Below are 24435 nucleotides of genomic sequence, written 5' to 3'. Positions count from 1 at the left end.
CTAAAATAATCTTTTGTATCCTCTCTTAAATATTTATACATTTTTGGATATATAGATATTTTCCGTTACAAGTATTAAAGGTTATACTCCTTTTATAAGCAAAAATAACCCAACATTTCTCTCTTTTATAGGCAGTAATTTCTCCCAGTGCTGGATTGAACAAATTTCCAATGGCCAGCCAAGGAATTGGAGTTGCCCCCGAGATGAGGAGGCGGGAGATGCAAAGATGCAAAGACTCGGGAAGAGCTGAGGAGGAGGAGTTGGAGAAGGAGGAGCAGGAGACCGGCTCTGAGCCTGGCGCTCGCCATCATCAAGTTGGCGTGTTTATGGGCCAAGCGGCACAATTAACATGTCGCGGCTTTTAGCGTCTCTCTGGCAGCAGCACCAGCAGCGGCAGCAACATTAGCAACAAAAGCAACAGGAACAGAAACAAATGCAACAGCAACTGCCACGACCACGATGAGGATGAGGACGAGGTTGAGGATGAGGTTGAGGATGGCGGCAGCTTGCACAAAATGACATATGAGGCGCATAATTGAAACTTCAAAAGAGCAGGGGCGGCATTCGGGGCATAAATTAGGCGTCTGATCGCCCGGAATGGTTCTGTTTCTGTTTCTGTTGCTGTCCGCCGAAAGGTGAGGAACTCCAGGAGACGTCATCGTTTTGGTTCCATTAGTGGCGAAGTGGCAACAGTAGTTCCTCCACCTTCTTCTCCTTCGTTTGTCATGCCGCGCCCTTCCATTAACACAACATATATATATATCTGTATATATTTATATACATATCTGTTATATCCATTGTTTCCTTAGTTGTTCCAACATGAAAATCAATAAAAATACGCGTGTGCGGTGATCTGTTCTAGCATCAAGAATCAACTTTTTTGGAAAGTGCCTAGATCTACACAGTTCCAAAAACAGGTAATTGAGAAAATCAATTTTAAAAGAAAATATAAGTATTATTTCTATTCTGATTCTTCTTTATATTTACATTTCAAAATATATTTCTCTGAGTGCCTTCACATCAATTTCAAGGGGAAACCCAGAGCTCTGGCAACTGTCTCTGCATCGCGCGAGATGAAAAATGTTGTCTCATTGTCGGCATTTGAGTTTTCCCCCCCGATTTTCCCCCTGTCCAATTTCCATATTTTTTACGCCATAAATTAAGCACTTGAACCACTTAAACGGCCAAAGGAAAATTTCAATTGTTGCAACTGCGATAAGGAAATCGAGCGTTTTGTCTGAGCTAAAAACTGAAATCCGAAAACTCCACAAACCGGAAGAGGGCATATCTCAAAGATACAGCTTCGTGTGGGAAAAAAGAAAAGCGGAAAAATCGAAGAAAAATCTGCGGGGAGAGAAAAAAAGAAGAAGAAAAGCCGGAAAGGCAAAGGGCCGGCGAACACGCAAGAAATCTGCCGTTTACTCAGCATTCAGTGCTCAGGCACTTGCCAACCGAAAATCCATATGTGGAGACACCTCAGATCCAGATGCCATCCAAAGTCCCCTCCATCAACCCACCCACCACTCGTTCGTTCGTTCGAGTTTTCCAGCAGCATTCGCTGCGAGTTTTCCTCAGACACTTTGCTGCAGCTTAAGCACCGCCAGACACGCCAATGGCAAACAAAGTCAATAGCCAGACAAATGAAAAGCTCGGAAAAGCGAGCATAGTGTGAAGGAGCATACAGAAAGGAGGCTCCAGGGAAGGTTCTAAGCGCCGAGGGAATTGGCCAAACCGGAGACAGGGATACCCTTCATGGGGAAGTTTAGGAGAAGCCAGCAGTATGGTAGAGGTATTAAGAGTAGAAGGATGAATTTTATACACTTCGGATGGTATTATAATTTATAGTCAGAAGCTTCTAATAATGTGAAGGAGTCATTTCCGACCCTATAAACTATATATATTCTTGATCAGCATTAGAAGCTGAATTGATCTCGCTATGTCCGGCAAAAATTTTTTTTAAAATTTGTAAAAGTTTATAAGGGATTACATCATGAAAATGGTCAAAACTTGTCAAAATTTTCATTTATGTAGATTTTAAATTGAGTATGCAGATTTATTAACCTCATAAAAACTAGCATAGTAACGCCTTCTGAATTAAAATTAATGCCTTTTTGGCTTAGTTATGGGATTTTCTAATTCTTGATTCATCGAAAAAATTGTCACATAAAAATATCGATAAATATTGATTTAAAGAATTCGAATATTTTAATTTCATTTGACTCTGTGTCTTCTTTTTCCCCATTTTATACTTTTCTCCATCTAAAAGGTAATTTTTAAGGTTAATCAATTTAAATATAGAATACTACAATATTCTTCTATGTAAATATATCTTATGTAATTAATACTGTTTATTATTAATACATTATTTATTCTTTAATCCTTTTTAAATGAAATCTTTCAACAAATCCATATACCTGATAATTTAAAAGTAGAGCATAAAACGGTTCATTCCGCACGAATGAGCCCGCCTTGGCTTGGTTCGGGCCAAGTTGTCCAACCCAACCAAGCTCAGCCAAGCGATCCCAACAGCCTCAACAAGCTAGGATGCAGGAGGCAGGATGAAGGATACAGGAGGCAGGATACAGGACACAGGACGCAGGACTCAGGGTAAAGGCTGAAGGAAACCCAAGCGAAGCGTAAACATTTTACACTTTTGTGTGCAATGAAAGCGACGCCATCTTGATGGGGCTGTGGATGTGACTGCTGGAGAGAGGGTATCGCGGATGAGGGGGGGAGCGATGGAGCCCCAGGCTTGTGGGGATGTTATCCCAGGGGGAATCCATCGCTGAAACGGGTTTCGCAGCCACCCGAAGGACTATTCGAACGTAGAGCTGAGGCCAAAGCCTCGTTTTCTGGCCAAGCCTTTCACTTTTCCTTATCGCGCCTCTCCGGCAATTTGTCATAAATTCAGCAAGTTATAGGCCCGAGATCGTAAAGTGCTTGAAAAATGTGACAAAAAAATCTACAAAAAAAATGTGACAAAAAATGCAGCCACAGAAATAACACACAAAAAATATAGAAAACAGAATGACATAAAACCTGAGCTGAGAAGCGAGGTGAAAATGTGAACATTTTCTGTTTGCTGCTTAGATGCTGCACAACTAAGTGTGGTTCGGTTTGGTTCGTGGTTTTTGGTCCTGGCTCCTCCTGCATCCTTGTAAGCCAAAATGCAAATGTAAAGCAACACCTCGCGCCACGCCCACCACGCAAAACATTTGCATTAATCATGTTTGCATTGCATTATGCAGCAGCACACACAGAAGGGGGGTTTGGTGGGGGTGCCTTAAGCCCCTCAGCACACACACACACACACGCACACTCAGAGACATAGAGACAGAGAGAGGTCCTGGGGAGGGGGTGGAGCCTTAGGACTGAAAACCCATGCATAAATATTTTTTTTGCATAAACAAAAGTGTTGAAAATGCAATTTGTGCCGGGCGCATCCCACAACTCATGGCTATGTCCTGGCCTGGGGCTTAGTGTGTGAGGTCAAACCCACAATAAAAACACACAATATACAATAATAAATGTGTGAAGGGAGGAGCTAGATGCAAATGAGGGTGCTCTTATCCTGGGTTCTGTGGCAAAAAAAGTCTTGAGACAAATAATATATTATAAATATATATATATAATATTCTTTACTTTGTTACATTTAATGACTACATCTCCCAAAATGTTAGATAATTTTAATTCAGAACAAGAGTGTAAGGGACATTCAAAGATATATTTCTTGTACTTAAAGTATATTCAATGTTTATATATTATGAAAGCATTATGTTAATAAGTCTCCATGCTTTACAATGATTTCAATTCAATTTATTATCACTTCTATTCAAGTTTATTAATATTATTCACCTTTGACATAAAAAGATAAAAGGATTTCTTATTATTTAGTTAAATAACCAATTTAAAAACTGAAAACGACTTTAGTTTTCTTTAAAATATCTTTAAAAAATAAAATATTAATAAAAATATCTATATAATTTCATAGTATTGGAAAATAATTGATTTTCTTAAGTGAAATACTATCATTTTCTAAGAAATTTTCTACAATATTAAGTTTTCTGTTTAATTGGTTGAGGATAATTATTTATTTCAAGAAATTTTACCTATTATTTATTATTTTATTTTATTATTATATAAATTTTATTTATTGTATTAATTATTATTAATTATTTACTTATAGCACTTGCATTTTCAAGGCTATAATTTAATTTAATTCCATATTTTCAGCCTAACACATTCATTTTCACCCCAAGGATAACTAACAAAAAAAACAAAGGAATCTCCTTCTACCCCACCTCTTTTACCCCCAGCTACACTTGGCTTCTGGACCCCTGGACACTGTATTTTGAGACCAAAAAAATTATAAACAAACAAACAACAAAAAAAGAAAAAACGACGCGGCCTATGGGGCGTATGTGTATGTTTCGAGTCCACATTATGTATACGCAGTGTGTGCCCATACACACATCCCCCAGAGGCAGCCAGACAGAGACGGGACCCATTTGTATGGCAAACTGTTTTTAATGCTTTTAATGCGCCAAAGTGTTGTTTCATTTTCATTATTTGCACAAGCTGCCACACATTTAAATGCCAGTTCGCCCTCCCTTGCCCCCATGCCCCTCCAGTGCTGTGTGTGTTTATGTCGCTCTCTCTCTCTCTGGGTGTGTGTGTGTGTGCAGCTGTTGAGCTATAATCATAATTTCATAAAGCACATTTTCACAAAAGCTTTCAGCACCCTAAACTGCATTGTAATTACAACGAAAGCGCGCTGGCTGGCTGGCTGGAGGGAGCGAAAGGATTGGGAGGAAGGATTGGGAGGAAGGATTGGGTGGAAGGGACTGCACCGCAGAGGAAAAGGACCCTGGGACCCGCCGCCATTTGCCATTCGGCGTGCAACGTCAAGGAGCGAAAGGATAACGATGGCCAACGTGTTGGTTATTCGTTCGCTGGTTGCACAGCTGAGCTGTCATTTTGGCCATAATATATATGCCATTTTAATGCAGTTTTATAGCTCAAAAAGTATTTGGTTTGGATTATGACTGGGCTTTATAGATGCTTTGATAACTATTCATACCAACAGTAATTAAACTATGGGAAAGTATAATCAATTAAAGGATAGTATAGCTTATAGCTTTTTTTCCCTTCTAAAATAATTTATATTTACTTTTTTAAGATCAGTTAAACATTGCTTATTTGTCTCAAATATTTCAAATAATTTATTAAATTAGAAAACTTGATTTGATATATTTTTCTTAATTTGTACAGTATTAATAAATCCTAAATTATATTTTTTATAGTAAAATATTTGTATTTCAAGTTATATATTATTATTATTAATTACCACATATAGATAATTTAAATAATTAAAAAATCAAACTTGAAAAATATCTTCTTAGATATAAACAAATTAAAATTATATACCCAACCAAACAGCTTTATTTTTGCCTTTCATAGAAAAACCATAGTGAAAACTCCACACTGGTTACAGCTTGGTAAAGGAAAATGTGGGGAAAATATGGTGAAAAGATGAAGGGATAACTTCAGTTAACATTTGTTGCTGTTGAGCACCCTTTTCCCTCTTTTCCCCCCTTTTCCACTGCGCTCCACTCTGTGTGTGTGTGTGTTGCGTGTTGATTTCAACGCATAAATATTTCAAAACAAAATGGCGTCGACGCTCAATAAATACCAACGCAACGCGAAGGCTCCATTTGTGTGTAAGTGTGTGTGTGTTGTAACCCTCTCCTCCCTACCCCTCTCCTTGCAGTGTAATAAAAGTGAATTTATGCAATATTTCTGCGCCTTTGTGCAAATAACATTTGTAATTCAGCGGAACAACAACGAACCGGCGAACAACCGACAAAAGTGTCCTCGCCAAAAGTGTTTGTTATGCTAATGAGAGCCAACCAACAAGGCTCGATCCCATCGAAACGCGAAAATTCGTCACTGAATCTATTATATAATAATTAAAGCACCAAAAATGTTTCAGCGAAAAATGCATAATGAAAAGAGGGAGGAGGAGAGAGAGATCTAAGGGTACGGCAATATGTCCTGGTCCTGTTTTGTGGGGGCTAAAAGGATTGACAAATGGCCAGGCCATTAAAATGATTTATACATGTCAAGGCAAATAAATTCTCAACAACAACAACAAAAGAGTGGCTCTTATAAATTTTTTTGAAAAAGTTTTCTCTTTCATCGTTGATATTTAGAAATAAAAAAAATAAACAGAGTTTAGACGATGTTTTTATATGCAGATCTTGCGTAGAACATAATGCTTTTCAATTTAAAAAGACCTTGTTATAATTTGTGTTAAATAAATAAAACTCCTTTATTTATTTATTATTTTATTATTCAATTCAACATTTGATTAATTCTGACATAAGTTAAAAATGGATATATACAATGTTTTATTTTATATGCTAATTTTTTAGGTAAATTGAAAATTTTAAAATATCATAACTAAGCTCTAAATATATTGATTTCAATTCGGAAAACTTTCTGTGCCAGTTTTTAGAAGGTTAATAAATCGGCATATAAAGATTAAAAATTTAAAATCTTAAATATTTTGTCACATTTTGACAATTTTAACGACGTAACCCCTTATAAAATTTCGAAAAATTAAAATAAACATTTTGTTCCATATGATGATCAATAATATATATGATTTAGAGGGTCGCAAACGACTTCTTCATTGCGTTACAAGCTAAAAATTACTGAAAATCTTAAGAAAAAGAGAAACAATCTATATTCATTGTTAATTTGTTTTTAATATAGTTTTTTTTTATAAATAAGTCAATCAGAAATATATAATAATTTAGGTTAATTGATAACTTTAACAATTAAATGATAGATAATGATAATATGTTTTATTTTCAATATTCCCCAATCTTTGGAATATTTTTTACGACATATTTCAGCTTCTTCCTCAAAGCAATTAATGTTCCTTTTTCTGTTCTGTTCTGCAACCTCAACCTGGCACCCACACTTTTTCTTACTTTCCCACCTGGCACCTTAATCGTGGCTGGGCTCTGGCAAAAGAATTAGCTGCTACACCTGTTCCCTGTCACCGCAACTGTTTGTCGAAGGGTTAAGGCATAAAGGTGGCACCGTCTGCGACACCTGGGTACCAGGCAAAGAATAAACCCGACTTTCAGAGCTAGTTACATGGAAAAACATTGCAAAATAAATATAACGAAAAAAACAGAACAATGGCTTTGGAAAACAGCTAGCCATGGCCCAAGGCGGTTCGCACGGTGAAAAAAGCGAAAAACAGGAAAATGTGGGGGAAAAGCAGAGGTTTTCACTGACTCAAGATGGCCAACAGTGGAGAGGCCTACAAATGTCATTCAAGCACTTGGTTGCACTTAATAGGAAAAGGTAAAAGCCAAGCACTGAGGAAAATTAAAAGAATATATGATTAATATAAAAAAAAAAAATTTTAACAAGAAAGGAAGCTAACTTCGGCACGCCGAAGTTTATATACCCTTGCAGATAGAACTTCTATGAATAGGAATCCATACAATATAAATTATATATATTTGTGTTAAAAAAAACAATGAAGTAATACCTGCTTTCATTTCATTCACCTATACATATTATATCATATTTGCAGTTTTACATTCACTGATTTGCATTTTTCCTCCACATCAAACGATCGTTTGTATGGCACGTATATAATATAGTCGTCCGATTTTCATGAAATTTGACACAAAATTTAAGACTAATATAAAATGGCTACACCTCAAATTTGATGAAAATCTGTTGAAAACTGAAAAAGTTATAATTTTTAATTGTATTAATTTCTCGATCGTTCCTATGGGAGCTATATGATATAGTAGTCCGATTTTCATAAAATTTTATACAAAATTGTAGAGTATAGTAAAATGGCTATATCTTAAATTTGATCCAATTCTATTGAAAACTGAAAATGTTAAAATTTTTTTTGTAAAAATTTTCCGATCATTCCTATGGCAGCTATATGATATAGTCGTCCGATCCGGCCCGTTCCGACATATATACGAGTGAGAGTATATAGAAGGCTAACTACAAAGTTTCATTCAGATAGCTTCAAAACTGAGAGACTAGTTTGCGTAGAAACGGACAGACGGACAGACGGACAGACGGACAGACGGACAGAAGGACAGACGGACAGACGGACATGGCTAGATCGACTCGGCTGTTGATCCTGATCAAGAATATATATACTTTATATGGTCGGAGGTGCCTCCTTCACTGCGTTGCAAACTTCTGACTGAAATTATAATACCCTGCAAGGGTATAATAAGAAGTATGTAAATAATTAAAAACAAAATTCAGAAAAGTAAGAAAAGATTTGATCAAAAGAGTAGATCATATTTTTTTTATATAATTTATATTTTCTATTTTCATGATTATTATTTGTATAGTGCATATTTTGGTTATTACAATTTATAAACATTACATGTAATTTAAGGATATCCACAGTCTGGCATCTCACATTCTGTCCTTCACTTCAGTAAAGGAAATTAAATGATGGTGAATAGGTTTCCTCTTTAGTCAATTGTTCCTGATCATCGTTGGATCCATTGATTCGCAACTTTTCTATATCCTGGTCTAGTTCCTCGGAGCCGGCTACATTCTTAACTTCCGCGAGTTGACTGTGTTCCAGGGCGGCATAGATAATGACATGGGTTTCCGGAAGCTCCTTAAGAGCTGCCATTTCCGCCTGGAAAATCTCCTCTGGCTGATGGCGATCCAGGGTGAATATAAAGATCGAAGTTAACTGCTTAAGACGTGGATCGGATTCGGATTTTTTGGATGAGGATGAGGCCTGGGCGATCTCCTTTCGTCCGCGGATCAGCTCATTGATGATCGGCACCAAGTGTCCATTCAGTGGAGTCAAGTCGTCGATCAGGATGAGGTTCTGTCCGCACAGGAGGAGGTTCTTCAGCATGCTCTGGACACGCAGCAGGGAAGGAGATTCCTGCCAGGAGAGAGTTTTCACATTTTCCGGCCAAGGAAAGGTCTCTCGGAGCGATCGGGCAGTGTGGCTTTTGCCCACGTCAGGAGTACCCACTAAGGCGATGTTCTGGTAAGGTTTTTAATATAAAATCAAGTAAAATACGAATCCGTTTGCAGGACTACCCACCCGAAAGGTGCCATTGTCCAGGGCCCACTCTAGCTGATCCAGTGCCTGCTCCTGGAGCAACACCTGACGGCGGACATGGGTCATCATGTCTCCCAACCGATAAGAACGTTTGCAGTAGCTGTCTTGCATGCTGGGAGCCCTGGAGTGTATGTAACGCTCCAGAAACAGTCCCAGGGCAAAGCAGCCGATCAACATCCAATAGCAGAAGAGGCGCCTTTGCACCTGATTTTGGAGCTGAGCCTCCTGGTCGCGGTGTATCTTGTTACCACCAACCTTGGGCAGGGCAATCCAACGAAGGAATCGCGTTCGCCTAATCCGCTGCAGCCATCGGGTGCAGGCTCCACCTGCCACAATGGTCTCCTTGGGCTCCACTACTTCATGCTCGATCTGGTTCTCATCCTCGGCCATCGCGGAAATTTCTTTTTGTTGAGTTTTGCGAAAAATTTTCCAAAAATTTGGAAAAGGTTTTTAAGGCTAGAGATGTAAAGGCTTGTGTTTTAATGGCACGTAAGCTGGAAGCTCGTGAGTTATCGATAGTTATATTATAAACACTACTAAGGTCACACTTTGTCATACATAATTTACTCCATATGGTCACTTTTTCTTCACTTTGTGGAAGCAACACTTTTTTTTATTGAAAAACTCAGGACGATCTTTAAACCGTAAGTTTTCCATGTATTCCCATAATCAATTAAAAGCATTCTAAAAAATACTTGTTACTCCAGCTTAAATATAGAATAATACATTTACTGTTCAAATAAATTATTAAAACATTTCTCCCCATGTAGAAGAGGCAGAAGGAGGTCTGGTTTTGGGTTGAGAAGATGTGTGTGTGTCGGGGTCTCCTCAAGTGGCAATGGTTTTCCGCCTTTGGGTTTTTGGTCGAAGCGGAAATCCATTAGGTTTGCCTTTGCCTTTTGTCCCCCATTGTGTCCCCGAACCGCTGCAGTTTGCAATTGTGTGCGATGATTTCCGTTTGACATGGCCGCAACCCCCCGAGAAGTCCCTCTAAAACCGAAATCCCTCACTGCCTTAACCCCTTTATCGGTAGTAGGCCTACGAATGGCACAGCTTAACCCCTTCTCTAAAATCACAATCTCGAAAACGTTTTGCATACATTTCCAGCCAAGTCGCGGCACAGGTTTATGCGTTTCTATTAGCATAAATCAAAGCTAGACTCGCCGCATCTAAAATATATCTATCTATTTCGCTTGTAAAACACATGGAAACAACTGCCTTGGAAACACCTTTCTCTCTTGCCAAAAAGCAAATATATATACAAAATATATACGGTGAGTGAAACCAGAAACGCGACAAAGCGAGCCTGATGAAAACATTAACATTATACTCGAGATGTTTTTATGGCTACTTCAATTTTTGATGGTTGGCTTGCGCAAGCCACTGATGCTCTTCTACTGATTGGGATTTGGGATCATATCTACTTTGTTAGTGAATATGTAATATACTTTTCCTAAATAAAAGTATATAATTCAAAATAATAAGAATTTAGAGTTGACTTTAGTCAAAGATTTATATAGAAATAATCTTATTAATAAACTTTATTTTACGGATAATAGGTACTATGTATTACCAATCATATTTTACCAAAAATAGACTAACTAGGGTATTAATTGATAGTATTATCAATAATAAATATTGTAAATAATTCGCACAAAAGAGCATTCTTTAAGTGACTCTGAAACCTCCTAATTAATTCCCTGTTTTGATTCGTCTCTGATGCCAAATATACTTTGTTTATTTCGGAGAATGCGCATGCGATTGTACAATAAAATTTGATAAATATTCGCCGAGGAGAAGAGACACAATCGTTAAAAAAACACAGGCAACACAAAAAGCATAATGCGACACAAAAATCGTTAATGACGAATGTATATTTGTGTTGTTTTCTTTTTTTGTTTTTGGTTTAATTGCCCCTTCGGTTTGTTGGTTAAGTTGACAAGCCAAGCTGGGCAAGTTGATGAATTCGCGACGCCCGCATCGGTCATTAACATTTACATTTACCTTTAAGCAAACTTTTACATTTAAATTTGTGCAGGTAAATAAATACCCACAGAGCGGAGTCACCTGTTTCTTCTGGTTAGCAGGAAGTGCAGCCTCGCCGCTCGTCAGTGTCAGTGTCATATCTCGATAACTCAATCTCCGAATCCTAAAAGGGGGGAGGCCTTAAAGAAATAACCAACGTCATGGAAGTCAGTCAGCCCGTCAGTCCAAGTCAGCCAAGATCGCGGCGGATCATGACGCGGTGGAAATATCGAACGTAAAAGGAGCGAAGGGGCCACAAATTGGCTTGATCGGTGCCGGCTTGAAGTCAATTTGCTGAGGCTTAGGCCCACGATTGGCATCAGTCTGGAGTCGAGAGAAAAATCCAACCAGCTCAATCCAACTGATGGACAGTTAAATCACTGGAATGAGTACGGGATGAATGAGGGAGTAGCAAGTAGCAAGTAGCAAGTACTAAGTACCTTGGGATGAGCGACAAATGAACCGCGAAAGTGCCTCCACCAAAAACATATGCCACACAATTATCCAACTGACAGTGACGATGTGTTAAGAAAAGCCAAAATACATGGGTTTCCTATGGGTTAAGATACGACTGGGAGGTACTGTGTTTAAAGAGTGGAATGAGTACAAATTTGAACTTAGTTCTCTAGTTGTTAAAGAATTGTAAATAAAATTAAATTAATCAATTCAATTAATTTAAATTAAAAAAATTATTTTTTATACGATAACTCTTTATTTATAAAACTCAGTATTTAAAATTGCCATAAATAAGCTAAATAATCATTAATTTCCATTCGGAAAGCGTTCCTATGTTAGTTTTTATGAGGTAAACAATTCTACATACTCAGTTAAAATCCTAAAAAAATCAACATTTTTTACAATTTTAACGATGTAACCCCTTTTAAAATTTTGAAAAAAATTTGAACATTTTATTTTTCTTCCACAGATGGCTAGATCGATTTGGATTTTGATGCTGATCAAGAATATATATGATTTGTAGAGTCGGAAATGATTCCTTCACTGCGTTTTATATTTATGACTTAAATTTTAATACCCTGTAAAAGGGATAAATATTGTATATCAGTTTTATTTACTTCCCAACTAGTTTGATTGCTTTTTTCCAATACCCTTTCTTTTTTCTCGTTTTAGGAACACATTTTCACATTGTGTAGGAAAAAAGAAGTGAGAAATCTGTGCTAACCAAAGGCCAGGGACATGGACGCGGACATGGGACTCGGAACTCGGGACCCGTGGACAGACTCAATGAAGATCCAAACGGCTGAGCTGGCGGCACATGGCGCCCCCTGTGCGGCATTTATCATGGGCCTTCAGTGCACTATATTTAGCCGACGGGCTAATGGATGCCACCGGGAGGAACCAGGCGGAGATACACCTCGGAGAGGGGCTCCAGGCGGCACACAGGGGGAGTGGGAGTGAGAGTCGGCCGATCTCAGGCACAGGCCACACTTTCAAATTCATATTTATTGTCTAGGCAGCGGGCTGAGTGCATTTTTATATATGGCAGTCCATTTGCCGACGACGACGCTCCTCCACACACCCAACTAGCAGCTCCAAAAACCAAAATAAACAATAATTGAACATGCACTGTGAGAAATAATATCTTAATTACCTAAGATAAGTAATCAAATTTCACATTTGACTTAACGTATTTAAGTATTTGAAGGCATTGATAAATATAATGTCAAAATAATAAATATGTTACAATAGTTCGTCAAAGTAAATAAACCATATTAATCATTTTTAAGCCCTAATTTCTTATATTCAAATATTTATACAACTTAATAAGCATTTTAAATATTTGTGATATCCATCTTCCTTTAGTTTTCTTACCCCAATTTTTCTCTCTCTGTGAAAGCGGAAAGGAAATCGCATTTGTAGTGCATTCGGGATAATAGGAGATTCCTAGGGCCAAAGGGGCGGATGGAGGAGGGCACCCCGTGTGCGTGTGTAAAATGCTTGGCATTTTAAAAGGTTCCACATTTTGGGGGTCACCGAGGCCGGAGTCCAGAGTCCGGGGGCTAATTGCATTGATTAGCTGACGGCGCGTTTTGCCGCCCATCAAAGTCGAGCAGCGGCAGATGGAAAATGCTGCGGCAACCATGGGTTAAGGGACTGGGGGCAAGTCAGCTGTCAGTCAAGTGGCGACATGTTTACTTGGTAAAAAAATAAAAGAAAAATAAAAAACCCTTTCCTCTTGCCCCCTTCAAGAAGAAACCGAGAAAACGTTTGAGCCACGCCGCAAATGAAAGGAAAATATTTCTCTGTTTGCATTCATATTTCAATATTCAATATTTTCCTCTGGCGGCAACGGTTCGTCAGTTTGGGATGTTATTAGAAGACGCCCGGATTCCAATCTTCCGATCTCTGATCACCAAACACCGATCACCAAAAAGGTGATCAAAGGTGAGCGACGCTTCACTTGGACTGGCTAAGACCCAAAAGCCGTTCTTCGTTCGGCGGCGATGCCAAATTGACATAATGTGGCGTTTAACAAATTCCCAAACAATGCACATCCATCAAATATTCAACAACGACCCACTGGGATCAGGGCTGCACAGGCGATTTTGAGAGCATTTTGGGATTATATAGCCTTTTTTTGAGATTTTATTTAAAAGATAATGGAGACAATGGGGGAAAAAATCAGACAATGGGAAGTAAATAAGTTAGATATTAGAGTTCAGGTTGTATTGTAAATTAAAATGGGTTTCGGTATAGAATTTGAATTCTTTAAAATAGTATCTAAAAGCTATATATAATAGTAAAAATTAATGTTTTTAGTGCATAAATAGTTTACAAATGAACTTGTAAATATTTGAGTTTGAGAAACTAGTTCTTTATGGCTCACTGTTCCTGATAAAGCTCGCTTTTGATATATGATATTTTAAATATATTATAAATAAGTAGCTTGTATTTTATAGTAATATCTAAACCCTCTGTTTTTCAGCCCTAATCCTTGTAGATTCCCCTTCAATTGAGTCATATTCCTGCACTAAAATACACATAAAATCCACGAAGAAGGCGTATCTGCTTTTTTGTGAAAGAGGCAGCTGCATTGGCGATCGGTCTTCGATCTCTGTGATAGATAACCTGGAGTTAAGGCCGCAGAAGGTGTAGAAAAAAAGTAAATGACATAATGCAGCATCATCACGGATGGTTGGATGGATGCCTGGACAAGAGCTCGAGGAGAGCTGGAGGAGACCTGGAGAGATCCCAGAGATGATCGTCGGCTCAGATCGGATAAGAGACAGGCATTAGGCTAATCGGATGGTCGGCTGGCGGGTCACCAGACAGATACAGATATTGTAACACCGAACCGATAAGAGCAGCCACAGAGAAGATAAAAAGGAAATGCCGCTCTTTTGTCGCCCATCGCAACGCTTTTCACGCCTCCAGCCTCCCAGCCTCCGAAAATTTTCCCCTCAATACATGAGAATATTTTTGTTTCCCATTTTCCTTGCATAGAAACATAAGCCGCTTTGCTGAGACATCTTAAAGATACTCTCTCTGCCTGAGACTGCAGCTCAGGTAAATCAGTTTACAGCTTAGATTTTGGGCCACAAAATGGCCGAAAGCGCCGACGACCACGACACTGTGTAAATTCAATTTGCATTCGAATTTCGGTAAGGCATTCGGATTTGGGCCGAAGGAAATCCGTTTCAGAGCCCGGCGGCCTAATGCGTTAATCACTTTTCGTAAGCGTCAATTGAATGTCGCGTGCCAGGAACTCGACAATTGCCGAGGAGAGACAGAGTGAGGAGGAAGCTGATGCGATTGCCATCGAAATCAACTACTGGAATCAACTGCTCTAATAAATTGTTGTCCTCTGGGTTACGCCTTGCACTTGTCCTTCAGGTTTCGATCCATCTATCAGGGGGGTTTTCCCGTCTCTCAATCTCTTACTAGAACCCTAACCCAGCTGCATCCATCCGGTGGCGAATGGCCGACACGTGTGCCGGACAATTGTTGTTTATACTAACAATTTGTGAGGCAGGAAGATGAACATTTAGCTGGATAACCCAATCCTCTGGCCTCGCCTGATTGCCCGCCAATGTGGCCTATTGTTTTGCTACTTTCGAGCCGCTCAGAGCCGCACCACCCACCACACCTCCTTCTTCTCCTTGGCCACGTGGATGGGCCGCCACGTGCCGCTGGCCACCGATGACGACGATGACTTGACGGCGGCGGCGACTCCTTGCTCATGGCAACTCCCCTGGGGAGACACTACCACCGCCACTTCCTCACTTCCCACTGTTGCTGCCACATCCTCATCCACTTCGGTGGTTCAGTGGTTCAGCGATTCAGTGGTTATTGTCGCTGCTACGCTTCGTTCCGTTTTCATTATGGGCCACGTGTGCCTCAACTTCCTCTCTAAAACACTGGCAGAAAATTTGTGTAAAATGTAAGAAGGTTACTGATCAATCACTAAACTCTTGCAGCGTTCTATAATTTTAGTTAGAAGCTTGCAAAACAGTAGTTTCCGACCCTATTAACCATGTATATTCTTGATCAGCATCAACAGCTGAATCAATCTAGCTATGTCTGGTAATGAAAAAATTTTCGAAATTATTTAAAAATTTTTTAAAGGGTTACATCCTTAAAATTGTAAATAATTTAAATTTTTTTAGATTTTAAACTGAGTTTGCATTAAAAAAAACTAGTATAGGAAAGCTTTCCGAATTAAATTTAATGCATTTTTGGCTTAGTTATGATATTTGAAAAACTGGGTTTCACCCAAAAAATTAGCATATAAAATGATCGATATATATATATTTCGATTTTCAATCAACATTTTAACTTAAAAAACATTGGAAAAAAGTATACAATTTATAATTTTATAAATATTAAAGCCCAATATGCTGGTATCCTAATAAAACGCACATTCGACACCTATAATACCATGGCTAACTGCAAGGATATAGATATTTCGTCTTCCCGAATGTTTCCTTCCTTTCTCGTTAAACAATCCTTTTATATTTTCTTTGATAATTGCTATTAAATTTCTCCCAGTGCCTGGACTCCTTCCTGTACTCTCTTTACCGCTCATTTTTTGGCATGTTCTTTTTTTTTGTTCCTGTTCCTCGCAACGGTTAACTTGCAGGCGTTGATCCTTTGACTTTTGTGCTCAACACTTTCGCTTCGGAGCTCGAGGCCTGGGAAATTGTTTTGCGTCCATATTGCGCGTTTTTGTCACGCTGCGTGTCCGGCGCGTGCAACATTTTCCCCCTTTCCTCTAGCCACCTTAATTTTCCACTCCCCCTTACCCTCCTCCTCCTCCACCCATCACTTCATTTTCCACACCCTCGCCGATGAGCGTTTTTTATGCGGGGCGTGTGTGTGTGGCTAATATTTTCCTGTCGTGCAATCGCATGGCAAAAATTTACTCATTAACATCAGCGGGAGGACACTCGGCAGCAAGGATCTGGAGGCAGTCCTGGGACACATGCGGTGCACTTGCAGCGGTGGCGAATGTTTATGATGATTGAATGGGAGGTTTTCCCACTCAGGGGGAGTGGGGAGAGAAGAGAGAGCAGGGAAAAGCCAGGGTCACAGGTCACAGGTTGCCTGGGAAAATAGTTGATGGGAATTACCAAGCGGGGAAAACTTGCTCGGGGAAAGCATAAATGCGACTCACGGAGAGAGTTCTGTGAGTGTAGATGACTTTCCGATTTCCTGCCGACTATGATTTTTGGATAAAATTACCCAAGTTCGAATATGTTTGGTTTTTCCAATTATTAGGGGTTGCGAAAAGCAGCAGGGAAACATATTTCCCAAATACAATTGCTGGAAATTCAATTAACACTTAACAAAAGCAATTGAATTGTGTGTTTTCAATTTATTTGCATAATTTTGGGTTGCAAAAACTGCAGGAAGTCTACCCTACAATTCTTAAGGTTTGAATTTATTTTTGGAAAAGAATAAGATCATGTTTCGTATTCATCATAAGTATTGAAAAGATGTGTAACATTCAAGCCTAAAGGAATATAATTACAAGAAATGCAAAAGGAGAACAATATATTAAGAAGAGCAAGTCCTAAATAATTTGCAAAGGAACATATTACATGGACAACTTTTTAAAGAGGTCTTCTAATCCACTAAATTATTATTATAATTCCCTGGTACCTCTGAAGTAAAGAATCTGCTTAGATATTTAATAGACATTTTATATAATTTGTAATCTTTTCAGTTGAGCAAATCATTGAAATTTAACTTTAGAAAGTTCAAACCTTTATCTAAAGTTAATAACATATCAAATTATCCCAAAGAATAATGCCAAATCCTTATATTCCCATATATTTACTTGGGTAATTAGTACCAAAACGACACAACTCCATTCAAAACAGCTAAAAGATCAATATTCCAGGCACCAAAGACCAAAGTCAAGTGAAAACAATGACACAACGATCGCAAGCCATTGAGAATCCTCAGGTAAGAGCCTATTATCCTCACCCTTTCCTTTCGTCCTGCGGAATTGGTAACAGGAAACACAGCCCGCTGCCAGAGCACAGCACTTCCTAGACGAAGATGAAGGACAACTGCGACGACGGGTGATTTATAACTGATTAGACTCTTTGCTGAGACAGGTAGAGAGCAAACCAAATCACCATAAACATATAGAAAGGGGCTGGCAATGGCATTCCGCAGCCATGACGCAACCGACCAAAGCCAAAAAGGATACGAAGATCCTCCCGGAATTTGGTAATGAAATGGGTGCGTTCTGCTGACGATGGCGATGACGATGACGCCGCCGGCTTATTGCGGTTGACGTCGACGGCGACGCGGTGGGCGATCATTAAACGCTCGTTTCTTGTACACTGGGAGAAATTAAAGGCTTACTTTCTTAGAAATATAGAAATTATTTTACTACTAATTCCCTAAGAGATCTTATGAAAGCGTTGTCTTGACGCTATTAGTTCTTTTTTCTTAAATACCTCTGGAAACTGTTTTTAAGATACAAATATTATTCAAAATCAATTACGTAAAGCAACCCATATTTTCCCAACCATAATTTTCTCCCTGTGCACTCTCTCCCCTCCCTCTGTCCACTTTCTTGCTTCCCTCAACTGCTTGTCGCGCCGCATTGATTGTGACCAATAAATACGCAATTGATTTCGGGCTTCTGGTATTGCATGGTCACTTCTGAGTTTCGAGCTCGAGTCTGGGTTTGAGCCTTCGTCTGAGTCTGGCTCTTCGTCTGGGCCTCGGTCTTGGTCTTGGCAACTGGGAACCTAAAATCCAGGCCCAAATCCAGGTAGGGCTGCGACTCCTTATCAGCTCGGGACGCGAATTCCTGACGTGCGGACAACCTTAAGCGTTCCTTAAGCACATTAGAGCAGCAGCAGACTTGGGTTTGGAATTGGACACGGAGACGAAGACGGAGACGGAGACGGAGACGGTGACGCTGGCGGGGATCTCTCTGGACGGAGGTCGCGTCTTTATGATTTATGGCCCACATGAGCGATCGCCGCTGGCAGTCACTCTACGGTCTCGCACTCTTATCGACAGCTCACTGTAAGCGGCTTAGTCTTCCCCATCGCACATTTCTCCTGCACTTTTTTTAAGTCGAAGAAAAGCTTATAAACAGGCATTGGGTGTATATATTTTCAGTACTTGAGTGTACATTATTTTCTAAAATATAGAATAGTATGTAGAAAAAAATAAGAGTAAAATGAGAATAAATTTGCAAGTAAGCTCTCCCTCTTTTAAACAGAAATTTATAGGTTTAAGCTCCATCACTAAAACTATAAATTAAACGATTCTAAATCACTTTAACTTAAATGTTAAACAATAACTTTAACACATGGCATTAAATAGTTTTTCCTCAGCCCTCGGCTAATATATTTGCTTAAAGAACACTCCCAGAAAACGCATGAAAAACCGTAGCTGGAGGGCAAAAGGAAAAACTGTGTATTTTCCTGCGGCTTTTTCGCAAAAGTGTGCATAAATTGTCTGCGGCAAAGGAGCAGCAAACAGCAACAAGAAAAGCCAGAAGCCAACAGGCAGCAACAACATTAGAGACTTGTAAGCGCATATGAATAAATTATTGGCACACACTCCACCACATTTGTACGGTGCGTGCAAAAAGCCAGAGGAAAAAGGGAAAAACAGGGAACAAAACAGAAAAAAAAACAGAGAAACTCCTTTTGAAGTCGCTTTTTCCCTTCATGTGCCATATGGTGGCTATTTTTGGTGATTAAGCAGATGATACTCGGGCAATGGCCAAGTCCATTCTAGCCTCGTTCCGTGTGTGCAGCAAAAAGTTCAGCGTCATTCCAGCGACTAGGATCATAAATTTACTAACCCCGAGACCGAAACACACAGGGCCCTACCCAAAAAAAGGAAAATAAACCTTACTTACTATACAAGTCGAAACTAAAAACCCCCCTTTAACTGCCAGAGTTTTGTTCGAGGAGTTTTCACTTCCCAACTAGGAGTGAGGGAAAAGCCAAGGCAAAGCCCTGAAAAAAAAGTTAAGACACTTTAATGGCTCTTCTAATGCTCGGCTTCCTAAGGGTTTTCCCTCATTTCCCTCGGCAAGAACTTTCCAGAGGGAAAGTGTCTGAGATCGTTTTTGGGGAACTTGCTCTGCTCTGCCCTGTTCTTGGTGATTCATAATGAAAAGCCTGCAAGAATTGCACAGAAATTCGCTTGTTGAAAACTTCATTGAAATGGGAATAGAATAAAGTGTGTGTGAGTTTATGGAGGGAAACACATTCTTACAGGAGTTACTGCTTTAGAGTCCTTCTACAGAAAGTAAATTACTAGCAGGATTTTCTAGTCATATATTTGAAGAGTTTTCCTTGAGAGAATTTAGGTTTCTTTAACAAGTTACAATATAGAAATAATAGGGAAAGTGCTTCTATATTTTTGTATATATATCTTTTTATACAGCATCAGTTCCATTCATATTTCCGACTAATAAAAACTACAATTGAATATTTCCCGAATTCAGTGGTTAATTTTAGCCTTTCCTGCTTTTGTTACCTTTTCCGATCCAATTCCAAACGGCAGCTGGCGTTGAAAGATCCTCTCTCCTCTGGTTTGGCTGACATGAGTCACATGTATCGATATAACCATATAGGCACTTCACTTCACTTTGCTTTCCACAGAGAAGGGAGGGCAACCCCTTCACAGAAAAATTATGAAGTGCCAGCGACAACGGCAACAACAGAGACGCCACTTGAAATCCATTAAATATTTGTAGAAACCAATAAAAGCAGAATGCCAATGGAATATATGCTATGGTATATACATATATGTCCAAAGACCACAAAAACGGCAACTGTGAAGAGAAGGAGTTGCTGCGATTCGAGGACCCTCCAAGGATAACACGCGACTGCGCTGAACGGCAGCATCAGTTGTTGGCACTCGGCTCGGGGATCTGAAGGATCTTCCGAAATCAAAAGTGTGGAAAGAGTGCTGAAAAGTGTGCCACAGCAGCAGCTGCCACAGGACGCACTAACTATCCCATGGTCAGTCGATCCTTTGAGTCAGCTGCTTCATATAGCATCGAGTTACAAGAGGCGCCAGTGAAAAACATCTCGTGAAAAGTGTCAACACATAGGCTAAAGGTTTATGGTTCATGTTACAAGGATAAGCTATTATTTTCCACAGCTAAATATATACTTCTTCCAAAGAAAATAATGTTACTTCTTAATGCAATTTTGTAATAATTAAATCTCATTCTGGAAAGAGATTTAATACGCCATCTTTTTATTCCAACATTTGTAACCATAACATTCCCCTTTCATTTTCCCTGATACTTAATAAATAAAATTAAAATACTAAATACATAATCATAGCTCAGCTGAAAAATGTCAGCATTTGTTTCATATTGCAACATTTTCCCTATAATTTTCCCAAAGACTCAAATCTATTTACATCTCCGTGAAATCTTATCAATCAGCAGCTGCCTCCGATGGGCTCAAATCACAGGACAGGACACATGATGATTATAGGGCTTACGACTGAGTGGTAAGTAGAATTTCCCCGGATCCTGGCTGCTCACTTTAAGCCACTGACTCGAGGCCATTAATCAAACTATTAGCAGTAAATTTTCGGCCTACACCCACACAGAAAACAACCACCCCTTTTATGGCTATGGCTTGAAAAGGAAGTGCAAAAAGGACTTCCATTTATGGATTCCGAACTACACTTGCCAGCATACGCGATAATCACGATAATGCATCCTGTAATCAACTAATAAGGCTCATCTAGCCGCAAGGACATCCCTCCCCCAAAAAAGGAAAAGCATGGAAGAACTCTCTATCAGAGGGTGGCCCTGAAAATTAAATTTAACGCGCAATATTTTGTGCATTTTCCATGTTCCCTGGCTGGGTTCTCTATGGGTTTTTGGGTTCTGGAACTCCCAGGGTTCCATGTTTGGGGGGTTGTGTTTGTCCAAAATGCAATTCATGTGTTTCTTCTGTTGAGAGTGAAATTTATGACTCGACTCGCAGGCTTTTTCCGCCCCTGCGAATCGAACCCGAATCGAGGAATTTCGAGGGGTGCGCGTTGACTGCGGCCAGCCTCAGTTGGATTTTATTTGTATTTTTATTCCTATATAGATATCCCCGGGGTGGGAGGTTACGCTGCTATCAGACATCGCGAACACATGTCACGAAAAATAGTTGGAAAAGTCAGGAGAATGGGTGATGTCCAGGATCTATATCTCTATCCTCAATGAAGGCAAATATGTTGCGAAATTCAATACGACACGATCGGGAGTTGTCCAAACACGACTCCTGTTTGTCCTGTCAAGGATTATATGGGGATTGGGTTATGGAAATGTTAATGAAAATGACAGCGGCTTACCATAATGTAAGGGTAAAGTCTAGTAGTATATATAAGACATAAAGTAAAGATTTATTTTTGACAAGAAAATGGAACAGTGTACAGATTTTCAAAGGGAACTTTTAAAGTAATGATTTCTCAATATTAATACCCTTGAAGGGTGTTATAAATTTAGTCAGAAGTTTGAAACGTAGTGAAGGAGTCGTTTTCGACCCTATAAATCATATATATTCTTGATCAGCATGAACAGACGAATCTTTCTAGCTATATCCGAAAGAACACCAAATTTTTCCACTTTTCCCCAACATTTTATAATTTTTTTACATCGTTAAAATTTTCAAAAATGTAGATTTTTTGGATTTTAAACAGAGTACGAAGAATTGTTAACCTCATAAAAACTAACATATGAAAGCTTTCCGAATTGAAATTAATGTCTTTTTGGCTGAGTTATGATCAATTGCTAATTCGATGATGCCATGGCCAAGTTCCAGGGTATACAATAAATAATAAAACTATTTAAAATAGAAAAAATATATTTCAATCAATATTTGTTGCTTAAAAAATACAATATACGTTTCTTTGTCAATTGGTTATTCAAAGAAATCATTTAAAGACACAGACTAAGCCTGCCTATAAATCTAAAACTCAACCTTATCTCTAACGTTTATAACAAATATTTGCACATCAAATAAACCAATCAAAAGTTTGCATAATTTGCAGATTTAAATTTAACTTTGAAGCTCTAAGAAAATATTATAAATATTTAAAATACAACCTTCAATATTTAACAGAATTAAAAAGCGAACCTTGTCAAATGCAAATGAAAGCTGTAAAACCAACATTTATTGATAAACCAAACTGAAAACAAATGTTTTATACATATATTTGTATTATATATATGTACGATTAATGCTGAATCAACTTCAACACACATTTTCACATCTGTTTTCCAAGTTTTTTCCAAAACCACATTGCCCCAAACTATTAGACGGGAATATCTCGTCGTGCAAATGACTTATATATCCCACCAAAAGAAAACTAAATTTGTACCACCCTGTTGTAGTCCCTCAGTTTTTCCTCTCATTTCGTTTTATTTTATTTCAATTTATTTTTTTCTGTGGTGTTGTGTCTGGCTTACAATTTACACGAAGTCGGCGTCGGCGGTGTTATCAAAACGAAAATTTGTTCTCTGATAAGCGGCTACAAGCTGCCAGAAGAAGACTGCAACTAGGCAGCTGTAGAAAGAGGTGGAGAGAGTAGAGTCCAGTCGAGACTCTCTATTCAAATGAGGGCACCGAAGGAGGGACAGAAATTAGGAAAGGTATTAAGATAAAATTGGGCCACAAAGAACACGCCCAGACCGAATCACCTGGAGAGAGAGGTGCACCTTTGCTCTACCCCTCATTTCTTATAAATATTTTCCCTCCCAGTTCTCCATTCTCCGTTCTCTGTGCGTGTCTCGGGGTCTCTTTCGATTGCATTGGCGCCATGTTTATCTAATTTGGGGACATTTATGCATGGCATTCCGCGCGGTTGTTTATAGGTTCGGTTAAACCTGCACTGATAACGCCATCGGACCCAGTCCCAGTCCGGGTCCAGTCCCAAAACCCTCTGACTCACCGCGAACAATAAAGAACTGAAACGAAAACCCGAAGCCGAAGTTCAGGTGAGCTCGAGTTCCAGCTCTCGGGGCTGAACAATTAAGCGACCCGACGGCGTCTGGCCTTATAGGCCTTAATATATATCCACAAGTACGTATCAGTGCACTCGAAAAAAATATGTACAAGATAACTGTGAGAATTTAGAATAAATATTCTGACTCTGGATATTTTTAAAACAGTTTTCCATAGGCTGAATCATAGTAAGAATTAGGAATTAGGGTTAAAAAGCTAATATAGAAATGCGATTATATATATCAAAGTTTACGGTTTTTTGTATATTTTATATATATTTTATTCGATATGCTTTAATTCATTGTAAATTTCATATATCAAAGTTTACAATGATAATGGTCGTAATATTTCTATTAATATATTTTATTGAACATGAATAAATATCTATTAAATCAATATTTTTATACTATTTTAATTGTATACATTTCTCAAAAATCAGTGCACTAAATAACCTCATCATTTATGTATATAAGCTTAAATTTAATGAACTCTCAGTAGAATTTTCTCGAAGTGTCCTTAACTTTTGGTCTGGTTTTTGGTTTGTATTTTTATGGAGGTGCACTCCAAGGAGGGACGTTGCCCAGGCCATTTGGCCTGCCGCTTATCTTTGGAATGTAACTTAAACTTTAAGGATTATTGCCTACAATAAATTTGCGCGACTCTTTTAAGGCTGTAAGTCAATACGTGAAGGACACCAAACCCCCCAGGGATCAAAACACGCCTACGTTCCTCATTAGTGCTAATTAAAAGAGTATAAACTTTCACTCTTTCTTGGAGTTTGGTTTGGACTTGGATTTC

At 38.9% G+C, this 24435-nt stretch overlaps 1 protein-coding gene and 1 long non-coding RNA gene across 2 annotated transcripts in view; both read right to left on the bottom strand.

Annotated features, from left to right (window-relative positions):
- The window catches only part of LOC110176818 (uncharacterized), a 120497-nt gene that overhangs the window by 54510 nt on the left and 41552 nt on the right, over positions 1-24435 (bottom strand). The window lies entirely within an intron of this gene.
- Positions 8334-9666, bottom strand: LOC110177012 (uncharacterized). Its single transcript, XM_020943525.2, has 2 exons — positions 9131-9666; positions 8334-9070 (listed from the first exon to the last, which is right to left on the bottom strand). The coding sequence occupies exons 1-2, from the start codon at positions 9536-9538 to the stop codon at positions 8495-8497; spliced, it is 984 nt and encodes a 327-aa protein (XP_020799184.2). The 5' UTR covers positions 9539-9666; the 3' UTR covers positions 8334-8494.

This window comes from Drosophila serrata, unplaced genomic scaffold (genome assembly GCF_035046125.1).
Source record: "Drosophila serrata isolate PLE 108 unplaced genomic scaffold, ASM3504612v1 contig_240, whole genome shotgun sequence".
Classification (NCBI taxonomy): Eukaryota; Metazoa; Arthropoda; class Insecta; order Diptera; family Drosophilidae; genus Drosophila; species Drosophila serrata.
Note: the sequence above shows the minus strand (reverse complement) of the source record. Positions and strands in the feature narration are given on the sequence as shown.

What these genes read in the sequence shown, in the direction of transcription:
- LOC110177012 (XM_020943525.2), bottom strand. Translation starts at nt 9,538, where the DNA reads ATGGCCGAGGATGAGAACCAGATCGAGCATGAAGTAGTGGAGCCCAAG. An exon ending in TGGACAATGGCACCTTTCGG is followed by an intron (nt 9,071 to 9,130) that starts GTGGGTAGTCCT and finishes AAACCTTACCAG; the next exon opens with AACATCGCCTTAGTGGGTAC.